The sequence below is a fragment of the Anguilla anguilla genome, chromosome 1, assembly GCF_013347855.1.
Source record: "Anguilla anguilla isolate fAngAng1 chromosome 1, fAngAng1.pri, whole genome shotgun sequence".
Classification (NCBI taxonomy): Eukaryota; Metazoa; Chordata; class Actinopteri; order Anguilliformes; family Anguillidae; genus Anguilla; species Anguilla anguilla.
The window spans coordinates 49,831,757-49,853,486 of NC_049201.1; the positions used below are offsets into that span (position 1 = coordinate 49,831,757).

General features: G+C 49.1%; 1 protein-coding gene across 1 annotated transcript in view; it reads right to left on the reverse strand.

Moving 5' to 3' along the window:
* LOC118230831 (serine/threonine-protein kinase 3) overlaps positions 1 to 21,730 on the reverse strand; it is a 77,981-nt gene that overhangs the window by 25,981 nt on the left and 30,270 nt on the right. Inside the window, exons 7-9 of the mRNA XM_035424217.1 lie at positions 14,477 to 14,614; positions 12,319 to 12,444; positions 5,096 to 5,288 (exon numbers count right to left, since the gene is read on the reverse strand). Of these exons, the coding sequence (XP_035280108.1) occupies positions 5,096 to 5,288; positions 12,319 to 12,444; positions 14,477 to 14,614 (457 nt within the window). The remainder of the gene's footprint in view (positions 1 to 5,095; positions 5,289 to 12,318; positions 12,445 to 14,476; positions 14,615 to 21,730) is intronic.

Consider the following 21,730-nt stretch of genomic DNA (forward strand, 5'->3'; position numbering starts at 1 on the left):
CCCAAAAAATCTGCCCCTTCCTCAACACGCTACACAGCTCCTGCTCCAGGCCCTGGTATTCTCATGCTGGGGCTATTTAAATCGTCTTCTCACGGGCGTCCCTGCCTGTGCCTCTGAACCCTGCAGAAAATCCAGAACACAGCCGCACAACTTAGCCCACAGTCCCCCGAGGCCTGCTCGTGTCACACCCCTCCTCGCCTCACTTCACTGGCTACCAGCTACAGCTCACACCAAGTTTATACATTCTGTAACAGCCAACAACACAGCTAATGGAACATCCCCGCCGTGCCGTCAATAAATTTTAAGAACCTACAGAAAAGCCAAATCTCCTCAGTTTGCAACCTAGGGGTGGCTGGCTAACCCTTCCTACACATTCACTTTTCGGTCACAGTGCAGTGCCTGTACTGACCCCCAGTGGTGGAATGAACTTCCCACAGAGATCAGGATAGCAGAATTACCAGTTATCCTCCCATGCGGACTGAAGACCCACCTCTTCAGACTGCATGTTTGCTCCTCTCCAATCCCCAGCCCCAACACTTTTGTATGAATTGAGGTCACTGTGCTATTCTTATAGCTTCATTTGGCATCAATCGTTATGGATGAAATCAGGATGCTTTCAATATTTTTATTTTGCTTATTGTAGTTCAGTAGCTTAATCATGAATTATTACTAGTTCGGTGACTGTACATGCGCACCTGCTGGTTTGTGAAAGTGAACGGCACCGCTCGTGTGTGCCAGGTGAATGTGCTAATGTTTTCACACATTATCAGTCACTCTGGATAATGAGCATCTGCTAAATGAATGTAATGGAATGTCTTCATTATCTCCTGAGCAGTAAATGGTAACATATTCTGAGACTGGCAATATTTACCAATATAGTGGAGAATGATTTTTTAAATGATCTCAATGCTGACTGACTGATTCTGCATCAATCCTTCGGACTAAATGTGCAACCCTGACATATTTTTGCTTTCAAATTCTAGTCAATTCAATGTCACTTGTATTTTATGCAGCCAAATGAACAAGTAGGGGGATTTTCATTACAGGCTAGCAGCATAGTTTTTGGTGCAAACAACACTGGTAAACAAAAAGTAGTGCGTCTATGTCTACAGAAAGATCACCCTTCTTGTGCTGACATATCAAAGATGTTGTCCAATTGTACATTTTTTTTCAGTCTGTTCATTTTGTATTTTGTCACATAGATCTATATGAGTTATTCAGCCTGATCTCCCCTCCTTAAGAAGGAACAGACATCAAACGCATGGTCATTTTTTCACATGTTCAGGGCCTGAGATAGCGTTGTGCCTCTTCCCACACTCCACACCCACACAAACCCACACAAACATGCCCACTCGCTTCACTGGAACAGGGTGGCCAAGGACAGCACAGTACATTCCGATCCGCTGTCTGTAACCAAGCTCCCAATATCACCGTGTGGCGCTAGGCAAGTCAGTACGTTAGTCAGTGACTGACAAGAGGGGCACTCACATATGGCATTGAATTCTCCTTTGGTTGGATGAACCAAAACAGATTCTATATGAATTCTTCACCTTAAATGCTCTTTCTCCCTACCGCTTCAGCAAAAACCTTACAATTTGACTCATCTTATGAATATTCATGATGGGGCGTGTCCGTGGACAAAAATGTTCAGTCCTTGATTAGCAAAGGACCGTAGGGGACAGGCCAGCCTTTATTTGAGCTGTCCCGAAAGGAGCTTCAATCTACCTGCATGAGTCATACTTGAATTACAAAAGAACTTTCAGCTCTACTGCATTTTTGTCTTCACACCTCTATGGTTCCTCATAGCGTGCTGCCCACACCTTGTGAGCGGGTCACAAGCTTCCAATGGCTGCTTGTGTGACCTCATTCCCAGAGCCTAAATTTAATTGCAGCTGCGGCATCGGTGCCTTTGTTTCCGGTAACAGTGCACTGCGAGGGACCCTCTCCACCGCCAACACCCCCCCCCCCACCCCACCACTACCCCCCGCTGATGTAAAATGGCACCTGTCAAGTTTTCTCCAGCCTCTAGAAGGGACACCCTCCCACCCTCACCGCAAACCCTCCTCATGTGTTCCGACAGGGCGTCTCTTTCCGCCGGCGACTCGCGTTGTCGTCCTCCGTCCTAACCAATCGGCTTCCTCGCTGCTCGCTGGTCCTCTCGCAACCTCCCGGCCACACCCACGGTCATTCTGTTCGCAAGGGGCGGAGCAGGCTTCTTATGAGTCCCTCCCCCTCCGACACTTCTGACCAACCGATGACCTCATTCAAGCGGCAGCCAGAAAGCCAGCCAGCGCGCTGAAGAAAAAGAGGGTTGGCCTTGGGCTCTGATTTAAACTCTCTTTTATTGCTGCTTTTGTAGAATGAATTATCATGCCTTCGCTCCGCTTTCGTGCTTCTAAAATGGAAAGGCCGTGCAGCAGGCACTCCTCTCAGAGCCCCTCCCCCCCGCCCCTGAGATGCCCGCCTGGCAGTGGATTGGTGGGGGGCTTAGCCAACAAGTAGAATTAGAGTGGAAGTTAAAACACTCCTGATTTTTCTTTAACAGAGGCAGCTCTACTGCAGAACAGCCAGTGGCGTTATTTCTGCTCCTCCTGTCTGGGAAAAACATCCTTTCCTGTGTCTGGCACTGATGCTGCACTGACTCAAAGCACAAACTCTTCCACACTGACACCTCACTGACACACAGCAAAGACTCTTCCACACTGATACTGCAGTGACACACAGCAAAGACTCTTCCACACTGATACCTCACTGACACACAGCAAAGACTCTTCCACACTGATACCTCACTGACACACAGCAAAGACTCTTCCAAACTGATACTGCACTGACACACAGCAAAGACTCTTCCACACTGATACCTCACTGACACACAGCAAAGACTCTTCCACACTGATACCTCACTGACACACAGCAAAGACTCTTCCACACTGATACTGCACTGACACACAGCAAAGACTCTTCCACACTGATACCTCACTTACTCAGAGCACATTCAGTGTTCATTTCAAAGAGCTACGACATTTTATCACCTAAAGCAGGGCGATTTCCTTATTCCAAAACTTCTCATTACAGTAACTCAAAAAATACTATTAACTGGAGGCTCGGCATCCATTTTACATACGCTAGAAGAGATCAGTAAGTAACTGAAAATAAACCACTGCTAAATCTACTGTGTAAACTTTACTGAACACACATCCAGCCAAACATCTATGCAAAATTTATTTGCTGAATAATTTGATTATTTTTAGTACCCACTCTGCTCGTTTCCAAAACTTTCCTTATCTTGCATGCTCAAACTTTAAATTAAATTAATGAGTGTGAAAATATTCCTTCCCTTAAAATCAATAAGCCCTTTAAGATAAGCCCAATTTAACACAAAAAGCACCAGGCAAAAAAAAGCACACGGACCATGAAAAGAAAACTTTAAAATGCGTACTAAATCCAATTAAAACTTCCCTGGGTTTAATTTCCTTACAGAAACAGTCCAAGTGCCTTTCTAAGACCCATAGGCAAGCAGAAGAATGACTGCATAATGTAACCTCTTCTTCAGTTAGGCGAGGTAAGGCGACATGGCGGCTGCGGTATTGGGCCAGAGAAGCCCAAACTACCCGGACGTACGGAGCACGACAGGTCAGAACCAGGCCAAGCCCAGACCTGGTCCAGAACTCGCCAAGGTTAGCAAGCAGTCCGAGTCTGCTCCACGCCTGACACCCATGATCGTCCAGAGTGGAGCAGATCTTTATCTGTACTCCAAAACTATAAACATGTACAGTAATACAGCAAAGGCTGCAATCAAGGGCCTTTTTTTTCCTGAGTGAGTGACTGTGGAACAAAGCCATTCCTCGGCCTCACACAAACAACACCATTCTATTGTTGGCTTCTTTCAACCACTGTGTATTTTGTGGGGGGAAATATGTGGGTGGCATTTTCAGGAAATTAAAAATAAAACTTTTTTTTCTTGAAGATATGGGATTTTACTTGTTATGTAATCCTTGTGGGTACATGCTAATTGCCAAACACATTGAAGTACCATATTAATAGAGCTCTAAGCACGAGCTTGTCAAAAAAAAAACAAAAAAAAAAAAAAACACACCCACAGGCTAACCGTACCGCTTTATGGATACAACGAACAAAGGTGCTATGATTCCATCTGTCTGCTATCTAAATGTTTTAATTAAAAGGCTTCTGCACTTGACATTTACAGGCTGCCACACTTGAACACTACAGTTAGACAAATTAAAGTCAATTCAGAAGTTACAGCTCAACTGAAGCCAGCCAAGATAGCAATGATTGTACAGCCAGAGAGGAAACACTAATGCAACACTCCCACCTAGTGGCAAACAACTTGATTACAGGGGAGTGTGAGCGTGCATTGGATGCGGTTCTCTCAAACTGCTGCTACCTTTAAGGTCTTTGATCGCTCTTCTTCAGCACCCTAGAAAAGCGCCTTACTTTGGATGGTACACATTTTCCATCCCAGTTCAGTTACACATGGTTACTCCCTTTTATTGAAGGTCTGTGGCATTTACATCATCCACAAAGGCCCCTAACCATCTGTTCCGCAATTTCATTGACATCATAACTGTTCAAAGTTATAAATTACAATAAAAGCAATTACTATTTTTAATATTACATTTTAATGCTCTGGACTCCACCTCCCATAAGCTCCTTCGATGTATGGCGCCACCAGTCCCTGGATTGTGATGCTTTACATCATTTGAAGTACTACCATGATTCAGGTTTCTATTTTAAGCACAATGTTTTACTGTCTGGCAGTGTGGTGGAATGTTGTTAGCATCTGCTTCTCTTTTGTTCATTTGTGTCACTGATTTAGAGGCTGTGTACAGGAAACAGAAGAGTGCGAAAGTACCTGACCTGTAAATCATGGATTTCCATGTCTAACTGTAGTTGAAATTTTATGCACCTTCCCCTTTACATATCATCATTAGATTAATAACAGGATGCTGATTAATGTAAGTATCCAATTCAAACCACTCTTCTTTAAGATGCACGCACGCACACAGAACATTAGGTTGAGGGACCTAGATGAACACAGTACTGAACGAGCTGGGTCCAGTGGTACAGTACTCACTCTTCATGGTTCCGTCCTCCTCCTCCTCGTCGCTGTTGATGACCATGGTGCCCAGGTCGGACTCCAGCATGGTGCTGCTGTGCTCGATCATGGTCTGCGCCCCGTCGCTCATGGTGCCCGATGCCCGCATGGTGCCCGCGCTCTCTGACCCGCTCTTTACCATGGTGTGAGAGTCCACCTCCACTTCCTCTTCCTGTTGAGAGCACAGGGTCAGACAGGCACTTCACTCATGCATACAAACGTATACAAAGATACCCACCAACAGATACACATTCACGCACACACAAGCATGTACATACACATACCCACCAACAGAAACACAAGCACACACACACACAAATAGACACACACACAGTCACACATCCTCACAACCCCACAAACATATGGACAGCAGACACAGCACACATATGCATATAATAGCATGTAATCAATGCGCTTCTTGTTTTTTCTCTCTTGATCGCTCACACACAGCGCAATCAGACGCACACCCCCTCTCACAGACTCACACACCCGACCCAGTACAGGAATCACAGTGAACTGCGTGGTCAACTGTCATCTGTGAAAAGGAACTAAGCAGGATGAAATGTGCTTCAAGAAGCCGATTTTTGCTGTCAAGCGTGTTCAAAAATGACAGTACAGTACCCACAGAGCATGTGGGCGAAAATGACTTCAGTAACACTGCCCAACTGAAAAGGCATGAAAAAACTGTACCCTAGCATTAAGGAAACTAATAAGAATTAAAGTATTATCATATAATGTTGCCATGTTTGTTTTTTAGTCAACAAATAATCTACAAAGCATTTTCAAAATCATGACTGAATACAAACATGTAAATAAAGCTGTGAATCTTTTCAATGTTATATTCAGTAAAACTGTAATTATCTTGCAAACCAAACAATAAGTAATAAACAGGGTAGTGTTATTGTAAGAATTGATGCATCACCCTAACAAAAACACGTGGAAGCTGTACAGAAGGACACTTTGATTGGTCATCATAAGAGCGTTAAACATAAAGAATCATTTCTGCAGAACCATGGGATCAGACAAAGGGATATCTGCCATGAAGTAGAGGAGAAGGTTCATTCTTCTGCACCTCTAGCTTTGATTACAGGGCCACCAAGAGCTCCAACAGGAAGCAAGAGTGCCAGAAACTAAACATCCCCTCTGCTGGAACTCTGCGCGTAGCACGCGCACACGCTAACCCTTTTGTTTATAGCTCGCGGTTAGCGTCGACCGAACAGCGAAGCGTCTTTGGGCGGCTGCAGGGTTTTTATTTAAGGCCTTTCGGGCCGGGGCCTGGGGCGGCCCTCCCAGGGCTCAGCCCATTAAAGCCCTATTTAATCCATCTCAGCGGAGGCTTCTCGCCTTACGCCTCTCTCCACGCGCCGCCGAACCCAGGCTCATTTCTCAAACGCCGCGCGCTGCCTGGGAGGTTTCTTTCCTGGCTACTAATGTGCACACCTCCCCCCCCCCCCCCCCCAACCCCTTCCACCCCACCCGTCCAAGCTTTCCCCCTAATTTGGAACGCGGCGCTCCCGTCCCGGTTCAACACTCCACCCCCCGCGCGGAGGCTCCGTGATTGATGAGGGCCCCGCTCCCTGACAGTGGCTCTTTAATGTGGCGTGCCGACGGGACGGGGCCCCGCGAGGGCCCGCACCGAGAGGCCCCGCGCCCCGCCCACCCAGCGCTCCCGCCGTCAGGGGGCGGGGGGAAAACACACAACGCACTAATTTCTGCACCCCTCCCCTCCCCCCCTTACCCCCCACACCAGAGCCCGCAGTCTAATCAAGCCGTCTGGTCAGGTGACCCTGTCTGTCAGGCTGCCCGGTACGTGCAGCGCCGCCGTTAGCGCTGGTCTGAGCGGCCTCGTCTGTGTTTAGGAAAAAGCATTTAAAAGGCATTAGGAGAACGGGATCGGGCTTCTAACGGAAAGACAATTAAACACGGGAGGCGAGAAACGAAAGGCCTGCGTGTTCCGTGAGCCGGTTTACGTTAGAGCGGAGGAGGAATGACGCGTCGGGCGAAGCCGAGGAGAGCTGCAATCAGGCTAATAAACAGAGATAATCTGCGGTGGGGGCAGGTGACGTTAATGGCACCCGCAAACGAAGCTCTGTGGAGAAGCGCCTCTCCGGGGCAGCCAAGGCTTCCTGACGTCATGGAAGATGTGAGGTGTGCATGGCTGTACTAGCCGGGCTTGGGTTTTACGGGAAGCCTGGCTATCCGTCAAACGTCCCAATGTGTTATTAACCTTTGGGGGCGCGCTAAAACCCCAAACCCCTCGGAAAAGGGGGGATTTCTCCGAGGGCCGGTGAAAGGGGTGAAAGGAAGTCGCCTCGGCTCATTTGCTTTGCCACCGGCTCGCTTCTCCCCCCCGCTGCGATCTTCGCTCGCGTAACCCCGGGTGATGGAGCTCAGGAAAGGGTTGCCCTCCCCCGCCCGAGGCAGGAAGAGGGTAGCAGGAAGCGCTGCAAGACGCGGCAACTGGAACTCCGCATGGGGTACGGCTCACGGCAGTTCAAGGCTCCTGCGTTCAAGGATGGCCGGGCATGAGCCCAGGGACAGCCACACGCTCAAAGTGTGCGGGGGACAGACAGGCACAGACAGTGGGGAAAAACCGGACTACGCTCTCAGACTACTGCCTCATCCCAGCAGCCCCCAGCATTTCCCGCCTCCCCTTGTAGTCACGGCGACAGCACAGAACTGCAGGGGAGCAGATCCCGCCCCGTTCCACATCACTCCAAGCGTGGCCCCCTGTAACAACGGCAGACACAGCAGCCACCCGCCATTCGCCGGGGAGCTCAATTCAATTAGCGCTTAGCGGCAGCGCAGCAATTACGTACACATAGCTTTTTTTTTTCTGTTGCTCTTTTCTGGGGGCTGGGGAGGGGGGCAGACAGAAACATTTCATGCTTCTCCAAAACCACTTCCACGCATCTCGCGGATCGGATCACATTATAGCGCCGGCGCGCAAATTTGGGCTGGCATCGGGGAGGAAACGAGGGCCGCATTACCCCTAATTGGTCATTTCCAGAAGAGGGCTTGGTTTGCAGAAACCCACTTCCAGGGGCAAGGGGGCTCCTTGAAACAAGCGGGCCTTAGATAGCAGAGCCCACATCTGGGGGGCAGGCACTGATTGGCTCCTTCCACAGGCGCGCACTGATTGCAGGAGGCAGTCTGCTGGTCGCATGGGTTCGGATTCTGTTTGTTTCTGCTGGAGGGGTTGTGGGGGGGTGGAGGTGCGGGGGAACGGGGAGGGGGGGGGGAAGGTAGAGCTTCAAAGCCGGCTAGCCGCGGGCCAGTCCTCGTTCCGCAGCCGGCTGCCCCTGGACTGTGAAACCGCAGGTCTCGCCGCGCACGCCGCCGGTGATGACTGCAGCCTGGAACGTCCTTCCAGGACGGAGGGTTCGACCTTGGCCTCCTCGCTCCCCTCCCCGTGGGGGCCCCCCACCCCTCCCCACCCTCGCCGTGCGCGCCCAGATGCTGCTAATTGGGCGTCACCTGCGCCCCGTCTCGTATGCGGGGTCTGTTTAAGTCATGAGCGTCAAACGCTGCGGGATCTACCTGACTGTGCTTCTGCCAGAGGTAATAACTCGCAGCGCTCTGGCCTTCGCCCCAGCCGCGTCGAAAGGCCGCTCTCGCCGTCGCTCGGTTTCTCACAGAAAAGGCTGAAGTATAAAATTCGAAAGTGACTTGCGGCTCACGCTGATGTAAACTCCTCCACAGCCTGACGACGCAGCCGGGTGTTAAGGGACCGAACAGCCCGAACGAGCCACACTGTTCCGGGGTTTAGTCACGAGGAGCGGGAGACAGAGAGGACGGCTTTGACCGAAGGCCACACGCGCAGGACCGACGGCGGCTCTCCGGAGAGCAGGAGACTGAGTCACAGGGGCGGGTGTTTCCACTCCAGATTGCGTATAATTACCGCGTACCATTTTAATTCCAAAAATCAAAAGAAAGTGGAAACATCTGAAGCACGTGATGATGAACACCGCCTCCGGATCCTCAAAGAGGGCCGAACTGAGCTGAACCCCCTCTGGCTGCGCTCCTCCGCGCACACCTGCTGCTTTCACACCTCTCACCCGCTCCGGGGGCTCTGCCGGGGGGCCGGGGGGCCGGGGGGCCCGGCCAGATTGCAATCGCATCTGAGGCCCTCGGCCCTCCAGCTGCGGGTTCCGTGTGAGGGCTCCTGCGGTCTAATTTAGGGCTTTTTAAACGATCGCATAAAACAGCCGAGCCTCGGCCGCGGACCCATCTCACTGCAGCGGTCAACTGCTGAAACTTTATTAGACACCCACTACAGACCGCAATGGAGCAGCTCACGGAAGCATGTCTGAAATTTACTATTTATATGAAATGTACTTACAATGATACAAATGTAATACAATTTCATAATGATCATAATTAAGGCTGGGTGTTTGTCACAGAAGTCGCAGGTGTCATAGATTCCATGATTGTTGCCATTTTTTAGCAGTTCTGTGACTTTCCCTGTTTTTCGCAGTTTTGGATGGTGACCTTCAACCTTAATGTAGCCCACACTGTTCAGATTTCTATAGGCCAAAGCCTTTTAACCATATTAGACTTTTATGTTATTATGTTTTATGTTGTTTAAAAGTCAAAATGTGGAAATATGGAAATGTAAATCTTAAATAATATCCTTCTTGCAAAGGACCCCCTGGGAATAACCAGACCCAAGTTTAGCAACCACTGATGCTAATTTGACTGTAGACAGTGACTGCGTTCATCTACACTAAGTGTAATACATCTATGGTTGAGAGTTAGAAGGGGAAAAGAGCCAAATGTGCATTATTGTAGCCCTTCACTGAGGAAACTGGGGACCAAGGGGAGCTCTCTAGAAAGCATAATAAAGACAGTGGGAGCGGTGAAAGAAAAGCATATGTGGGGAAATGGGTGTGGTCAATGAGGAGAGTGGGAGGGGCCTGAGAAGAGAGAGAAAGAGCCTTGAGAAAAGTGAGAAGGGTCGATGGGGAAGGTCAGAGCAGTCTGTGGCAGTCAGGAACAGCCTCTCCTCTTAATCAAAGTCTGGCTGGCCGTGGCACAGTGAAAACACCAGCAGGTGGCCGTTCAGCCCGCCAATGGAAAGCAGGTGTCTGACCCCTGTCTGGGGACAGAATTAAATTAATGTGTGAAAACAAATGACCCCATCAGCATGTCTGGACAGTGACAAGCAGAGGTCTGGCGTTGGGCCGCGTCACCCGACACTGGCGGCAAACATGGCTGCATATTACCCAGGAAGCAGAGGGAAAACAAGCCGGGCCAGGGGTCGCACCGAAAACAGGGCATTTCTGCAGCAACGCAGATCTAATTAAAGCGGCAATTTCCAGCTTGAGGTGATGAAGCGAGACGGGCGTTTAAAGCGAGTTTAAACGGGACGTGGTGGAAAAGTTGCGTCAAAGCGGGGGTGGCGGCTGTCGATGCAACACACGCAGCCCGTGCAGAGCGAGCCAACTGCCGATTTCGGGATTACGCCGATAATAACAGAGACGTGTCCAAAGTCCACAGCGCTCTGGCGTTCGAGCCCAGGCCCGGTAAGGCGGGTGTCTAAAACCATTACCGTAAGGCCTAAAATAGAGCCTTCAGGCCCCGGAGCTCAGGACAACCAGAGCGGCCTGTAAAAATGACAAAGTGGATATGTCAGAGGGCTGCGATTACGCCATGGGGCTGAGGCATCAGCGGAGAAACACCGAGGAGCAGGACAGCTGTCTGTCTGTCTGTCCTATTATATCTGTCTGTCTCTGTCTTATTCTATCGGTCTATCTGTCTTATTATATCAGTCTGTCTCTGTCTGTCTGTCTATCTGTCTGTCTTATTCTATCTGTCTGTCTCTTTCGGTCTGTGTTGCTGTCTGTCTGCATGGGGAAAGGGGAGGGGCCACAGGAATTCCATGGGGGATGGTTAAATCCCATCAAAAAGCAGATCAGGAATGAAAAAATTTGGGGAGGGGGTGGGGGGGGTGGGTGGGTGTGTAATGAGCAGATAGAAAGAAGCCTCAACAGTTGCAGGAGGAGACAGCTCCGCCCACTCCACGCCCCCGGGGGAGGCATACTCACCGCACGCCCGTTTCACCTCTCTCCCACTTCCCGGCACGTTACCGCGGTGCAGATCTGCACAGAATGCCATTTACTTAAATAGCCGGCCGCCGACTGCCAAAGGCGGTATGCCGCGCGGCTATATTTATAAATGTTTCTCGCACGTTTCCCGGCAACAGAGGGCTTCCCCTCCACCTGCCCCCGCCCAATGTCGTCTCACGCCCCCCCCCCCGCCGCAGCTGCTCAGCCTCGGAATCGGCTCCCCGTCACACGGTGAATGCCGCTGGGCGGCCGGGGGTGGTCGCCGTGTTCCGTAATGCCTAAACCAATAGAAAAACTTTGATATCCAGATTAACCTCCCGTCCGGCTAAGCGGGCGGCGATTTCTCCGTTAATTCGAAAAATGTGAAGAACGGCCTCAGCAGCTATCCAAACACTGGGATTTGGGTCGGGAAAGCAGTGTGGTTGGCATCGGGGTGGGGGAGGGAGGGAGGGAGGGAGGGGGGGAAGATGGGATGACTGACGGGCACCCCCTCCCTTGCCCACTGAATATCCTGGTCCAGACAGTATCCACGGATATCACTACCTGCAAGCAAGCAGGGAATGCGCGGGGCTTCAACACGCAGGCTAGTGGCGCTGCTGCATCTGTAATCTGTATAAGCAGTGCGGCGTGCATGACCCCACTGTGCTGCATTTTTCTCCTGCAGTAACCAGCATGCTGGGCACCAGGCTTCCACTCCCACTCATGCAGAAAGGCAGCCAGGGCTCTAGCTCACATGCATCACAGCTCATAACTATGTAAAATTAACTGACCTCAAAGCACAGCAGCGCCCACGGCTTACCTCAACGCTCCACCGCGCGTGAGCTCATCGCAGCGGAAGTGGGCACGAATTACAGGGCCTTGGGTGTTACGCGGCTGAGAAGTCTATCGCTCGACTTATACCTCAGCCTCGCCCTCACGTACGTTTAGAAGAGACAAACGGACTGATGAATGAAAGCTTGCGCGTGTTTGGCTCATCCACAATCCCAACACGAAAACATGCCCAATGGACAGGACGCTATTGCATCGAAGGGCTCCTGACCCGCTCCTGACCCGCCCCTGACCCGCCCCTGAAACGCTGAGCGCTGGCCTGTGGTTGTCCGCCAGTGCCGAGCGGCTGCTTGGAGCGCTACGCACCGAGTTCTCGTCCTCCTCCTCCAGCTCCCGCTGCTGCTCCTGGTGCCGCTTGGCTTTGATCTCCATGGCCTCCGTGATCAGGTCCCGCAGGATGGACACAGGCTTGGCGTTCTTGATGAAGGCATGCTGAAGGGGAGGGGAGAGAGACACACACACACACACACACACACACACACACACACACAGGGTCAGGATTTCCAGTCTGGTAAATGCACAGTGCTTAAACCATGGACCAGGGCCAACTGTGTTGATTACAAGAGCAGAGGCAGCGATGAGGCTGGAGGGCCAGAAGATGAGCGGTGAAGCTACAGGTCGAGGGACTAAACTGTGACTGACAGCTGAGCACAGTTCCTGAGCTGAATGAGTGTAGCTACATTACATTATCTACCGTCCTGTAGGTTTCCTTTACAACCCTAACAAAGCACACCTCACTCAACAGCTAGAGATGATGTTGACCTGCTAATTAGTAGAGGCAAGTGTGCCTCATTAGGGTTGAAATGAAAACCTGCAGGACGGTAGATGTCCAGGATCAGGGTTGCTTGCCACTGCATTAGCACAAGGTATCAAGTGCACAAATGTAGGCCATGAGCCTAACAGCCTATTGTGTCCTCAAAACCAATGTGTGCTCTTCAGTACTGAACCACACCCTAATTCATGTCACATGATCTCCAGCTGTACACTCGAGTGTCTGGAGCCTGAGCGAAAGCACACTGCAGACTCCTGGAACAGCGGGAAACCAAGAAATGGCCACACGCGGAAAACAGAAATTCGCGAGAAACTCCGCTACGCCTCCGCGGAGGTGAAATGACGCCGCGCGGAGCCGCGGGCCAAACCGGCCTGGCGAACGCATTTTTCCCCCCGTGTCCTTGGACGAGGAACCGGAGGAGTTTTCTTTTCCCCCCGCTCGTGTTTTATGGACCTTTAACGCCGAGCCGCGAGGACCTCCTGACGAGACCGACTGCGACGCGAGGAGAACCTCCCGTCCGAGAGCGAGAGAAAAATGCCTTCCGTCTGAGAGGGAGCGGGTTTACGGGATCGCCAGAGAAACGCCTCGTTAAAAAGCCGTTGCCGGGCCACCGAGGCCTACCTTTCGCAAAAATAAAAATCAACACCGCAGAACGACTTCCACACCAGGACACAAGGGGGGGGGAGGGGGGCAGGGTAGAGAGTCACTTGTCTATTAAAAGGGTTCAGCCCCCCCCCCTCCCCCCTCCCCATCCAGTCTTTAATCAGCACATTTCATCAGAAGTTTAGGAGTATGGTTTAATTATGTTCAACTAACTGGGATAAACAGTACAGGAATGTGCGCTCCAGATATGGACAGAGAGGCTCAGACATCAAGAGTGCAATGTACCCAGCGTCAAATTGAATCACTTTTCTGGCACAATCTCCACCGCGATCGTTCCACTTTGCTCGAGTACCATAAAGCAGCCCCCGCTCGCTTACTCAGCGGCTAATTAATTTATTCGGCTAATCAGAATTATCAACAAACATTTCAAGCATGCTTTTGTAGTTATTCCTGCACTAAAAACAATACCATCAGGTGGGAGAGGGAGGAGATTACAGTTTCCACCGTGACCCGCACCAGCGTTTCTGCCTCGTTCGGCCCTGTGGCGAAAAATTTGCATCTGCTTTGCGGTCTTTTCTGAAACGGTGGCCAAACGCAACATTCAGTTCCATTTCGCCCACTGAAGAAAGCACTGGGGCTGCTGGCCCGCATGCTCATGCGATTCAGGTTTCAAACCAAACCCCTGGGCACCCCGGCACGGCTGTAACTCAGCAACTCATAAACTGGGAAAACATGTTCAAAAACTCAAACGAACTTTTCCATTATTATTATTATCATAAACAGTAAAATTATACACGTGTTTATGATGCATACTGTTAATCAATTTTCTGTCTACTGAATAGCCAGTCATTTTGGCAATTCAGGACAACACAGGCTAGTGCAGCATGTCCTCTGAAGCATGAACAACCAGCCACCATTTACTCAACCTACCCCATACACAGCTACACAAATACACATGCACACACATACACAAGGGCGCGCGCACACACACACACACACACACACACGCAGATGCACACACAGATGCATATACATGTTTGCACGCATGCACACACACACACACACACACACACACACACACACACACACCTGTAACAGCTGAGTAGCCGTGGCCCTCTGCTCTGGATTCTTCACCAGACACTTCTTCACGAAATCCGTGAACTCGTCTGTCCACAGCTCGGGCTTCCGGAAGGTCGGCGGGGGGTTCGTGGGAATCATGAAAATCGCCTGCCGAAAGAAAAATAAGACAAGAGAGAAGAGAGAGGGCACGGCGGTTACAAAAAGAAGCAAGAACCAAGGAGTTCTCTGCGCCTCGGGTCTAGCCAAATAAACACCCCCCTCCCCGGCAGCCCCCCTCCCCCCGATTCGCCATCTCTATCGGACTGTAAATCTGGTGAACAAATTTGAGGGGTTCTAGGATTTCTACCGTGACGGAGATCCAGGAAGCTGGTCCATCTGCTACCAATGTAGTCATTTCCCATTAAATTTCCTCCCAGTAAAGGGAACTGCAGCGAGCCCGTGGCCGTGCGAGTTTATTTCCGGCTGTTGCTGGTCCCCGAAGCTGCTCCTCACCTCAGTGCCGCTCGGCGTGCATCTTCGTCCGTCAGATAAGCCCCTGTGTGCTCCACCACGCGGGCCTGCAGAGCCCAGCTCCCCTCCGCCTGCAAACAGGCCCAGGGCTCTGCTGGCGTGCCTAGCGCCGGCTAATGCAACAACGGCTTCGGCTCTTGTGAGGAGGCATTTTCTGCACTGCATTGCTCGTAAGACGAAAGCGGAAATGTGCCTTTTAAGAAAGTCCTGAGCCCCAAATAATCAAATATTTAGGGCCCGAGCAGGTCTGAGAACAGTCAATGGAGGTAAAGTGTATTTGCGTGACCCTCCTAGCAGGTGTCTTTAATATTTAATAACAACAACAATGTGAAATGAGGTTGTTGTTTGTCAGAGCCCGTTTACCATTTGGGGTCCTTATCCTCGATAACTTTACACACAAGGGGGGAAAGGATTGGCCGTACGATCAGTGTGAAACCATCAAAGTGTCCCTCACTAAAATAATTTTACTGCATGTCAATACTAACAGACCTGGCAGGTTGACATAGTGTAAAATGGTCTCCATGGAGATGAAGCAGTGTACTGTGGTTCACAATCAAACCCAATGGTGGGGGTTCGCAGTGCGTTTAACTCATTTTGGTCAGAGCTGTCACAGACGAACACCCCCTCCTCCATTGATTGGGCTCACCATCTAATCCATGTCCACCAACTGCCCCAGACCCCAGACCCCCCCCCCCCCCCCCGTCCATCTCTTAGCACATTAGGGGAGAGGATACGGTTTTAAAATAGACCTTCAGTCTCTGGAATAAATAACATTCTCCGTTACCTTTCCAAAAGTCACCTCTCCCCTTCTGTGAGGAAAGGTTTGTCTTTTCACAGTATCGGCATATAAACGCCGGAGCCATCTCCCCTGACCTAAGAATCCCGCGTCCATAAACAGGCTGGCTCGACCTCTGCCTGCCGACTTCCGCGTCGGAAACTAAAACACAGTTCAATCCAGAGCAGGTGGCTGGGGATCACAGCTAACTCCTCTGCGCACGGTAACAGTAACTGGGGTGGAGCGCCCCGACATCTGGATGCTATTAGGACATGGCGGGGAGGGGAGGGGGGGGGGGGCATGGGGGGGTGTGTGAGGGAAGAGCAGCGTTACAAGACACCGGCAAATCCCGGATCTCTTTCCAGTAGTCTCTACACATCTCCGAAGCATTCCACTGATCTGGTGTACGCGCTAGACGAATGAGCTCCGTGACAGAAATAGCCAACCATCTAAACGAGTTAACTAATGAGCTCCTCGTTATAGACGATGTCTAGCCAGAACACAAACACAAGATAATGGGGGCTCAGGGGCCTGACACACTGCGACAACTGAGTGGGCCTCGCGCGCACCGTCGCCAGGGGGCCTCGCCCGCACCGTCGCCAGGGGGCCTCGCCCCACACGACCGTTCATTTCAGGGAGCCAACGGCACTTTCCAAAAGGACAGCCATTCATTTTGACATTGGGCTGGACCCATTTCACACACCTTCTAATTATTTGATGTCCACCTTGTTTCATTCGTAAAGCAATTGAACACTATAACTACACAAAAATTGTTGACATTTTAAGCTGTAATACCTAGCAGAAATAATAGTTGTATTTGGAGTGACAAGTTAGCAGAAGCAATAGCGATGGGTATAGTCATAGTAATACCCACTAATTAACATTAGACTAATTTCTATAAAGCCTGCATGTTGATGGTTCTTCATACTTATGTTTCAATCAAGGACTAGTAATCAAGTATTCTGCATTAGAGCAGTGCAACTGAGCCAGACATGATCCACTTACAGAACAGCCTTCCATCACTGTCATGGTGGAAAAACTAGCCTGCTGCTGAACCAGAGTGGTCAGAATTTGGAGGCACGGTTTCCTGCTTTTGCACTGAATCTGTTTCAGCTGTATGGATGAAGTAAGGCAGTGATGTACACACGAGAGATCATATAATTATGATAATTTGGCCTGATAACAAGGGCAAGTGGTTGCATTTAACCAATTACCACATTGTCATTTTTCATTATTCTGTAATTTTCCATCCCAGTGAGGAATGTCCTATCCCACTGCTTCAACATTCAGGAGTACTGCACAACGCCATGTGTGTCCTCTGAACTGCTCACTTGCTTTAAGTAACTCTCCACATTAGAAGCTAACTAAAGTTAGCATACTGCCTGCTCAAATGTGACACATTTTCTCTAATGATATGGGCATGCATGCAGAGGTAAATATTAATGAGCCTGATCTGAAAACTCATGAGGGTCTCTTTATCTGGTTATTTTTACAACCAGGTGACATGAAGATCAAACCAAATTGCCAGGAAGCTATAACTAAACGCTCACGGAAGCCATATTTCTGTTAGCCTTTGCATGAAAAGTTGTTGACTGCTCATCAAAAATTATCAGAGAATTTAATCGCAGTATCGATACCCTCTCTATAGTTACAGTCAAAACACAATGTGACACGCGGTGGAGGTCAACGCCCCACTTCCAATACCCTTTGAGCCATGACACTGTCCTCTTATCTGCGCAGATAATCTAGCCATTCCCTAGAAGGTGGTAGCTATTTAGACAGAGATAAAAAACACAAGTAATGTCTTTATAATACTGCGCTGTGCCTCTTCCATTCAGCGCTCAGACTGCACATACACGGCCAGTGGATAATATCAACCATAAATGTAACCTTTGTCCTGGGCAGTCAAGGTGAAACCATAAAACCTGCTGCCATTAGACTGCTGCTGCATGTGTGTGCAGAATAAACTGTACATGGAATGAGGCCTCCAGCGAAAGACACCCTGAGACAAAAGAAAAAAATACTTTCATCTTTGAAACTGAACGTGCGTGCATTCTTGCTGCTTGCAGAATGCCGCCATCAGTGCATTTTGGTATTCACACCTTCAGTGCGAAAAGGAAAGAGCAGACTGAAAAAAGCTCAGAGATTTGTCATAATTATCAGAATGTCACTTTTGGTTTTCTTTGTTTTCTTTAAAAAAAAGAAAAAAGAAAAGTCAATAGTAATGTTACATCGCCGGCATCTTTGCTCACAAACCACGTAACTATGCTAGGCGCACACGACAACCTAGTGAAATCACGCTCGTGTTGCCATGCCTTCCAGTATGTACAGTCTCCATACGCACGGCTGGACAGAAACCAACGCTGACGCGCTGCGAGTGAAAGCGCACGTGTGGCGGTCCGTTTAGGTAAAAGCCTCCGCGCCGCTCCGCCGGGCGTCAGCGGGCGAGACGGTCTCCGGCGTCGCCCGGCCGTCTGACGCCGGCCCCCAGTCGAGAGCGGCCATCTCGCAGGCCTTATCTTATCGGCAGCGTCGGAGCTGCGGGAGGATTCTCCGCGTCCTCTCTGATACGGCCCGTTTCATCCCCCCCGCCCGCGCTCTCTGCCGTGCCGTAAGTACCAGGGACAGGATAACACCCACAATGCACCGCTGCTCAGCCGTCCTGGAGGACTCAGCATAGGGGAAGTAAAGAGGGGGGAAAAAAACATCCTCCAACATGGACACAACAGGGAAGGCCTTTTACTGTTTGCCTTCAAACCGTAAAATCCACCTTTTTATCAGCTGGGAAATAAGAGCATGCAAACACCCCTTTTACTGCTGAGCAATCTTAAAGATTGTTAAATAGGTTTTCCTTTTTTAGGCCTTGCTTAAGCTGATGAAGACCAGGCATGGACTCCCCAAAAACTTCACCAGGAACCCAAAATTCAGTATCCCACTTCGCAATTTCTTGGGGAATTTCACAATACGGGATAGTGTGAGACTGGAGGTCGAAAGAACAATCACATTGGTAGCTTAACCACAATATAGCACATTGTAATTTTTTTCAGGGAACAAATAAATTTCCTTTAATCATTTGCAATGCTATTAAATATATAATGTCATCCTGGAAATAGAGGTGGAGGATGATATTGGGGTTGCATCATTACTGGCCAAAAACTGCTTAAAACAAGCTTGTGCGTATAAAACCAATGCTAGGATTATGGCCAATAGGATTGGCTGAGGTGATGAGGGAGGCGATGTAACTGATGCACTGCTCATGCTGTAAACTAAGAGAACATTTCATGCTCAAAAAGTAGCCAAATCATACTCATTTTAATTTATCATTTTTAGCAACCACCATTACAAGAAAGCATATACAGACTACTATACAGTAGCACTCAAGACTCATATATAATATATCGCCCAATATGGTAAGGCAAATATAGATACTGACACTGGCCTCAGAATGTCCATATTGTGGAAATTTATGTGCTATTGTTGGAAGGGAAATCATCATTAGAGGGCACTACAAAATCATCATTAGAGGGCACTATAAACTGCCAGGACTTTACTCCTCCCAAGTGTGTACACACATACACAGACGCACACACAGACGCACACACACAGACACACACACACACATACATACACACCTGTTCCACAGATAACCTAGGCTAGACCATATCTGGTGAAGCACAGTCCCCTGGTTACTGCCACTTTGTTTTAGAGACTACAAGACTGATTTTATTTTATTTTTATCCAAATACAAACAAATTCCACGGAGTCAACACTACCAAAGCGCTACAGGCTCACTCCTGCAAAGCTGCACTGATTTGCAGAATTTGAGGAATCTGCCGTCTTTAGCAGTCTGATAGTGAGACTTAAATGACTTTGACTGATTGATACTCCCACCTGCCCCCTGTGTCAGCCAGTGCAATCCCCTGGCCTTCTGCTAATGTCCTTGTTCCCCTCAGCAAACACACAGCTGCTGTCTCTGCTGCAAACACACCAGGGCCAAAATCCCCATCTATCAGCATAGTGCAGCAACTTGATCTGCAAGCCCAGGCAGTGCAATCTATTGAACGGTGTTATTTCTCATTTCATCTTAAAATTTAAAGGGAAGGCCACCCTAAAATAGCTGTGGAAGGGCGTGACACTTACGAGAGGGTGGCAGAAATGATCAGCATTTACTGTGACATCACAGGTGCAACCATAACCTCATTTAGAGCCTAAGTTCAATTTCGAACTTCATAATGAAATTGTCAACGCGAAACCCATTCTAAGGGCTCATTCTCAGCGAAGATCATTTGATGAAACCTAAGGGCTGATTTTCAGTGAAGCTGATTTGATATAGCCACAGGGCTCATTCTGAATGAAGCTGATTTGATATAGCCTCAGGGCTGATTCTCAATGAAGCCTGTTTGATGAAGCCTCAGGGCTGATTCTCAATGAAGCCTATTTGATATAGCCTCAGGACTAATTCTCACACAATGCTCCAGCAGATCTACTGTCTGAAGTGTACACAGTCCATCTCACCTCTAAAACACCAACTTGAACTTTCATTTGCAAACATTTTCCAAGTGACTCACAAACTCCTTGGTAAGGGGAGAGCCCTAGGAAAACAAGGCCAATGAGATTCGCTGGCTCAAGGGCTGGCAGCAAACTTGATATTGTTGGGAAAATTCTCGAAGTACGGACAGCCCGTCTCAAGGGAGCAAGAAGACCATAATTTCTACAAAACTACAAAAAACATACACTGAATAATTCAGCCACTGTGCTGCGTTGGTCATTTCTATATGTAAAAACAACAGTCTTCAAAAACTTAAAAAGCTGGCGATAGCAAACTCATCAAAAAAGCTGAGGCAAAAAGATTGCTATCTCCGTAATGCTCTCTCTGCCTCGTTGAGTCTAACCTTCCTATCGATACGCCCCAAGGATGTGCTCCTAACAAAACAACCTCCCCGAGGCTGGAACCCATCTCACACTTTATTGTGAGCAAAGTACTGAGGCAGCTGGCACTAAGAGGTCCAGGGCCGAAATAATCTTATCTCCCATCAGCTATAAATATTTGACAGAGAAAAGAGGGAGGGAGGGAGGGAGAGAGAGAGAGAGTGGGAAGGAGAGAGAGAATGAGAGAGATGGGTGGGGGGGGGGTTATCAGCCTTCTTCTTTAACCCAATGACAACTGCAGCTCAGAGGAATCCAAAATGAAAGACTAACCACGTCTGCGGGCCATTCTGCGGTATGATTACACACACAGGGTGGCGTGTTCGCGGAAGAATCCCGCCTGCATTTCTCCAGCCCCACAAGAGCCGCTCAGCAGGTTTCCGCCATGTGACCCCAACATGAAATCAGAAGACTCACTTTATGGGACAAAGCAGTCAGTCTGGCGTTGTGGAAAGTGAAAAGACTTCACTTTGGCATGTGATTGGGGATGATGAAGAAAAACAAAAGCAAGGCTTGCTGATCATTCACACGAAGCCAAACAAAAATCCAGAAGCTCCATTCCGGCATTAGGTTCCAACAAAGTCTCCGCAGCGCATTGCATATACCAGCTGATCTCATCTCACGTAATCCACAACTGCGCACAAGTTATGCAAGATGCCAAAAAGCCCCACTGAATGTTTTAATTGTTACAGCTTAAATTTTGATTGCAACAGGCTGTATTTCAGGGCCTGTGCAGTAAACAGGGTGAGTGGAAAATAATCTCCAATTGTCCAGATGATACAGCATAAACTGGTTCTTAAACAAAATGGCAGTCACCCAGCACTGATCTAATGTTCCTGCATATTCTTGTATTCCTCCAAGCTGTGAAACTGGCCTCAAAAATACAAAGTGCATGACCACTGCCAAGAAAATTATAATTTTAATAACTTTATAATGAACGTGTTTATTGGCAAAATACCAGTGGACTACCAAAAAAAGATGGTTGAGAAGGCAAAAATGGTGGGGGTAACACAATTAATGATGCACCATAGTAAAATATGCCATTGATCACA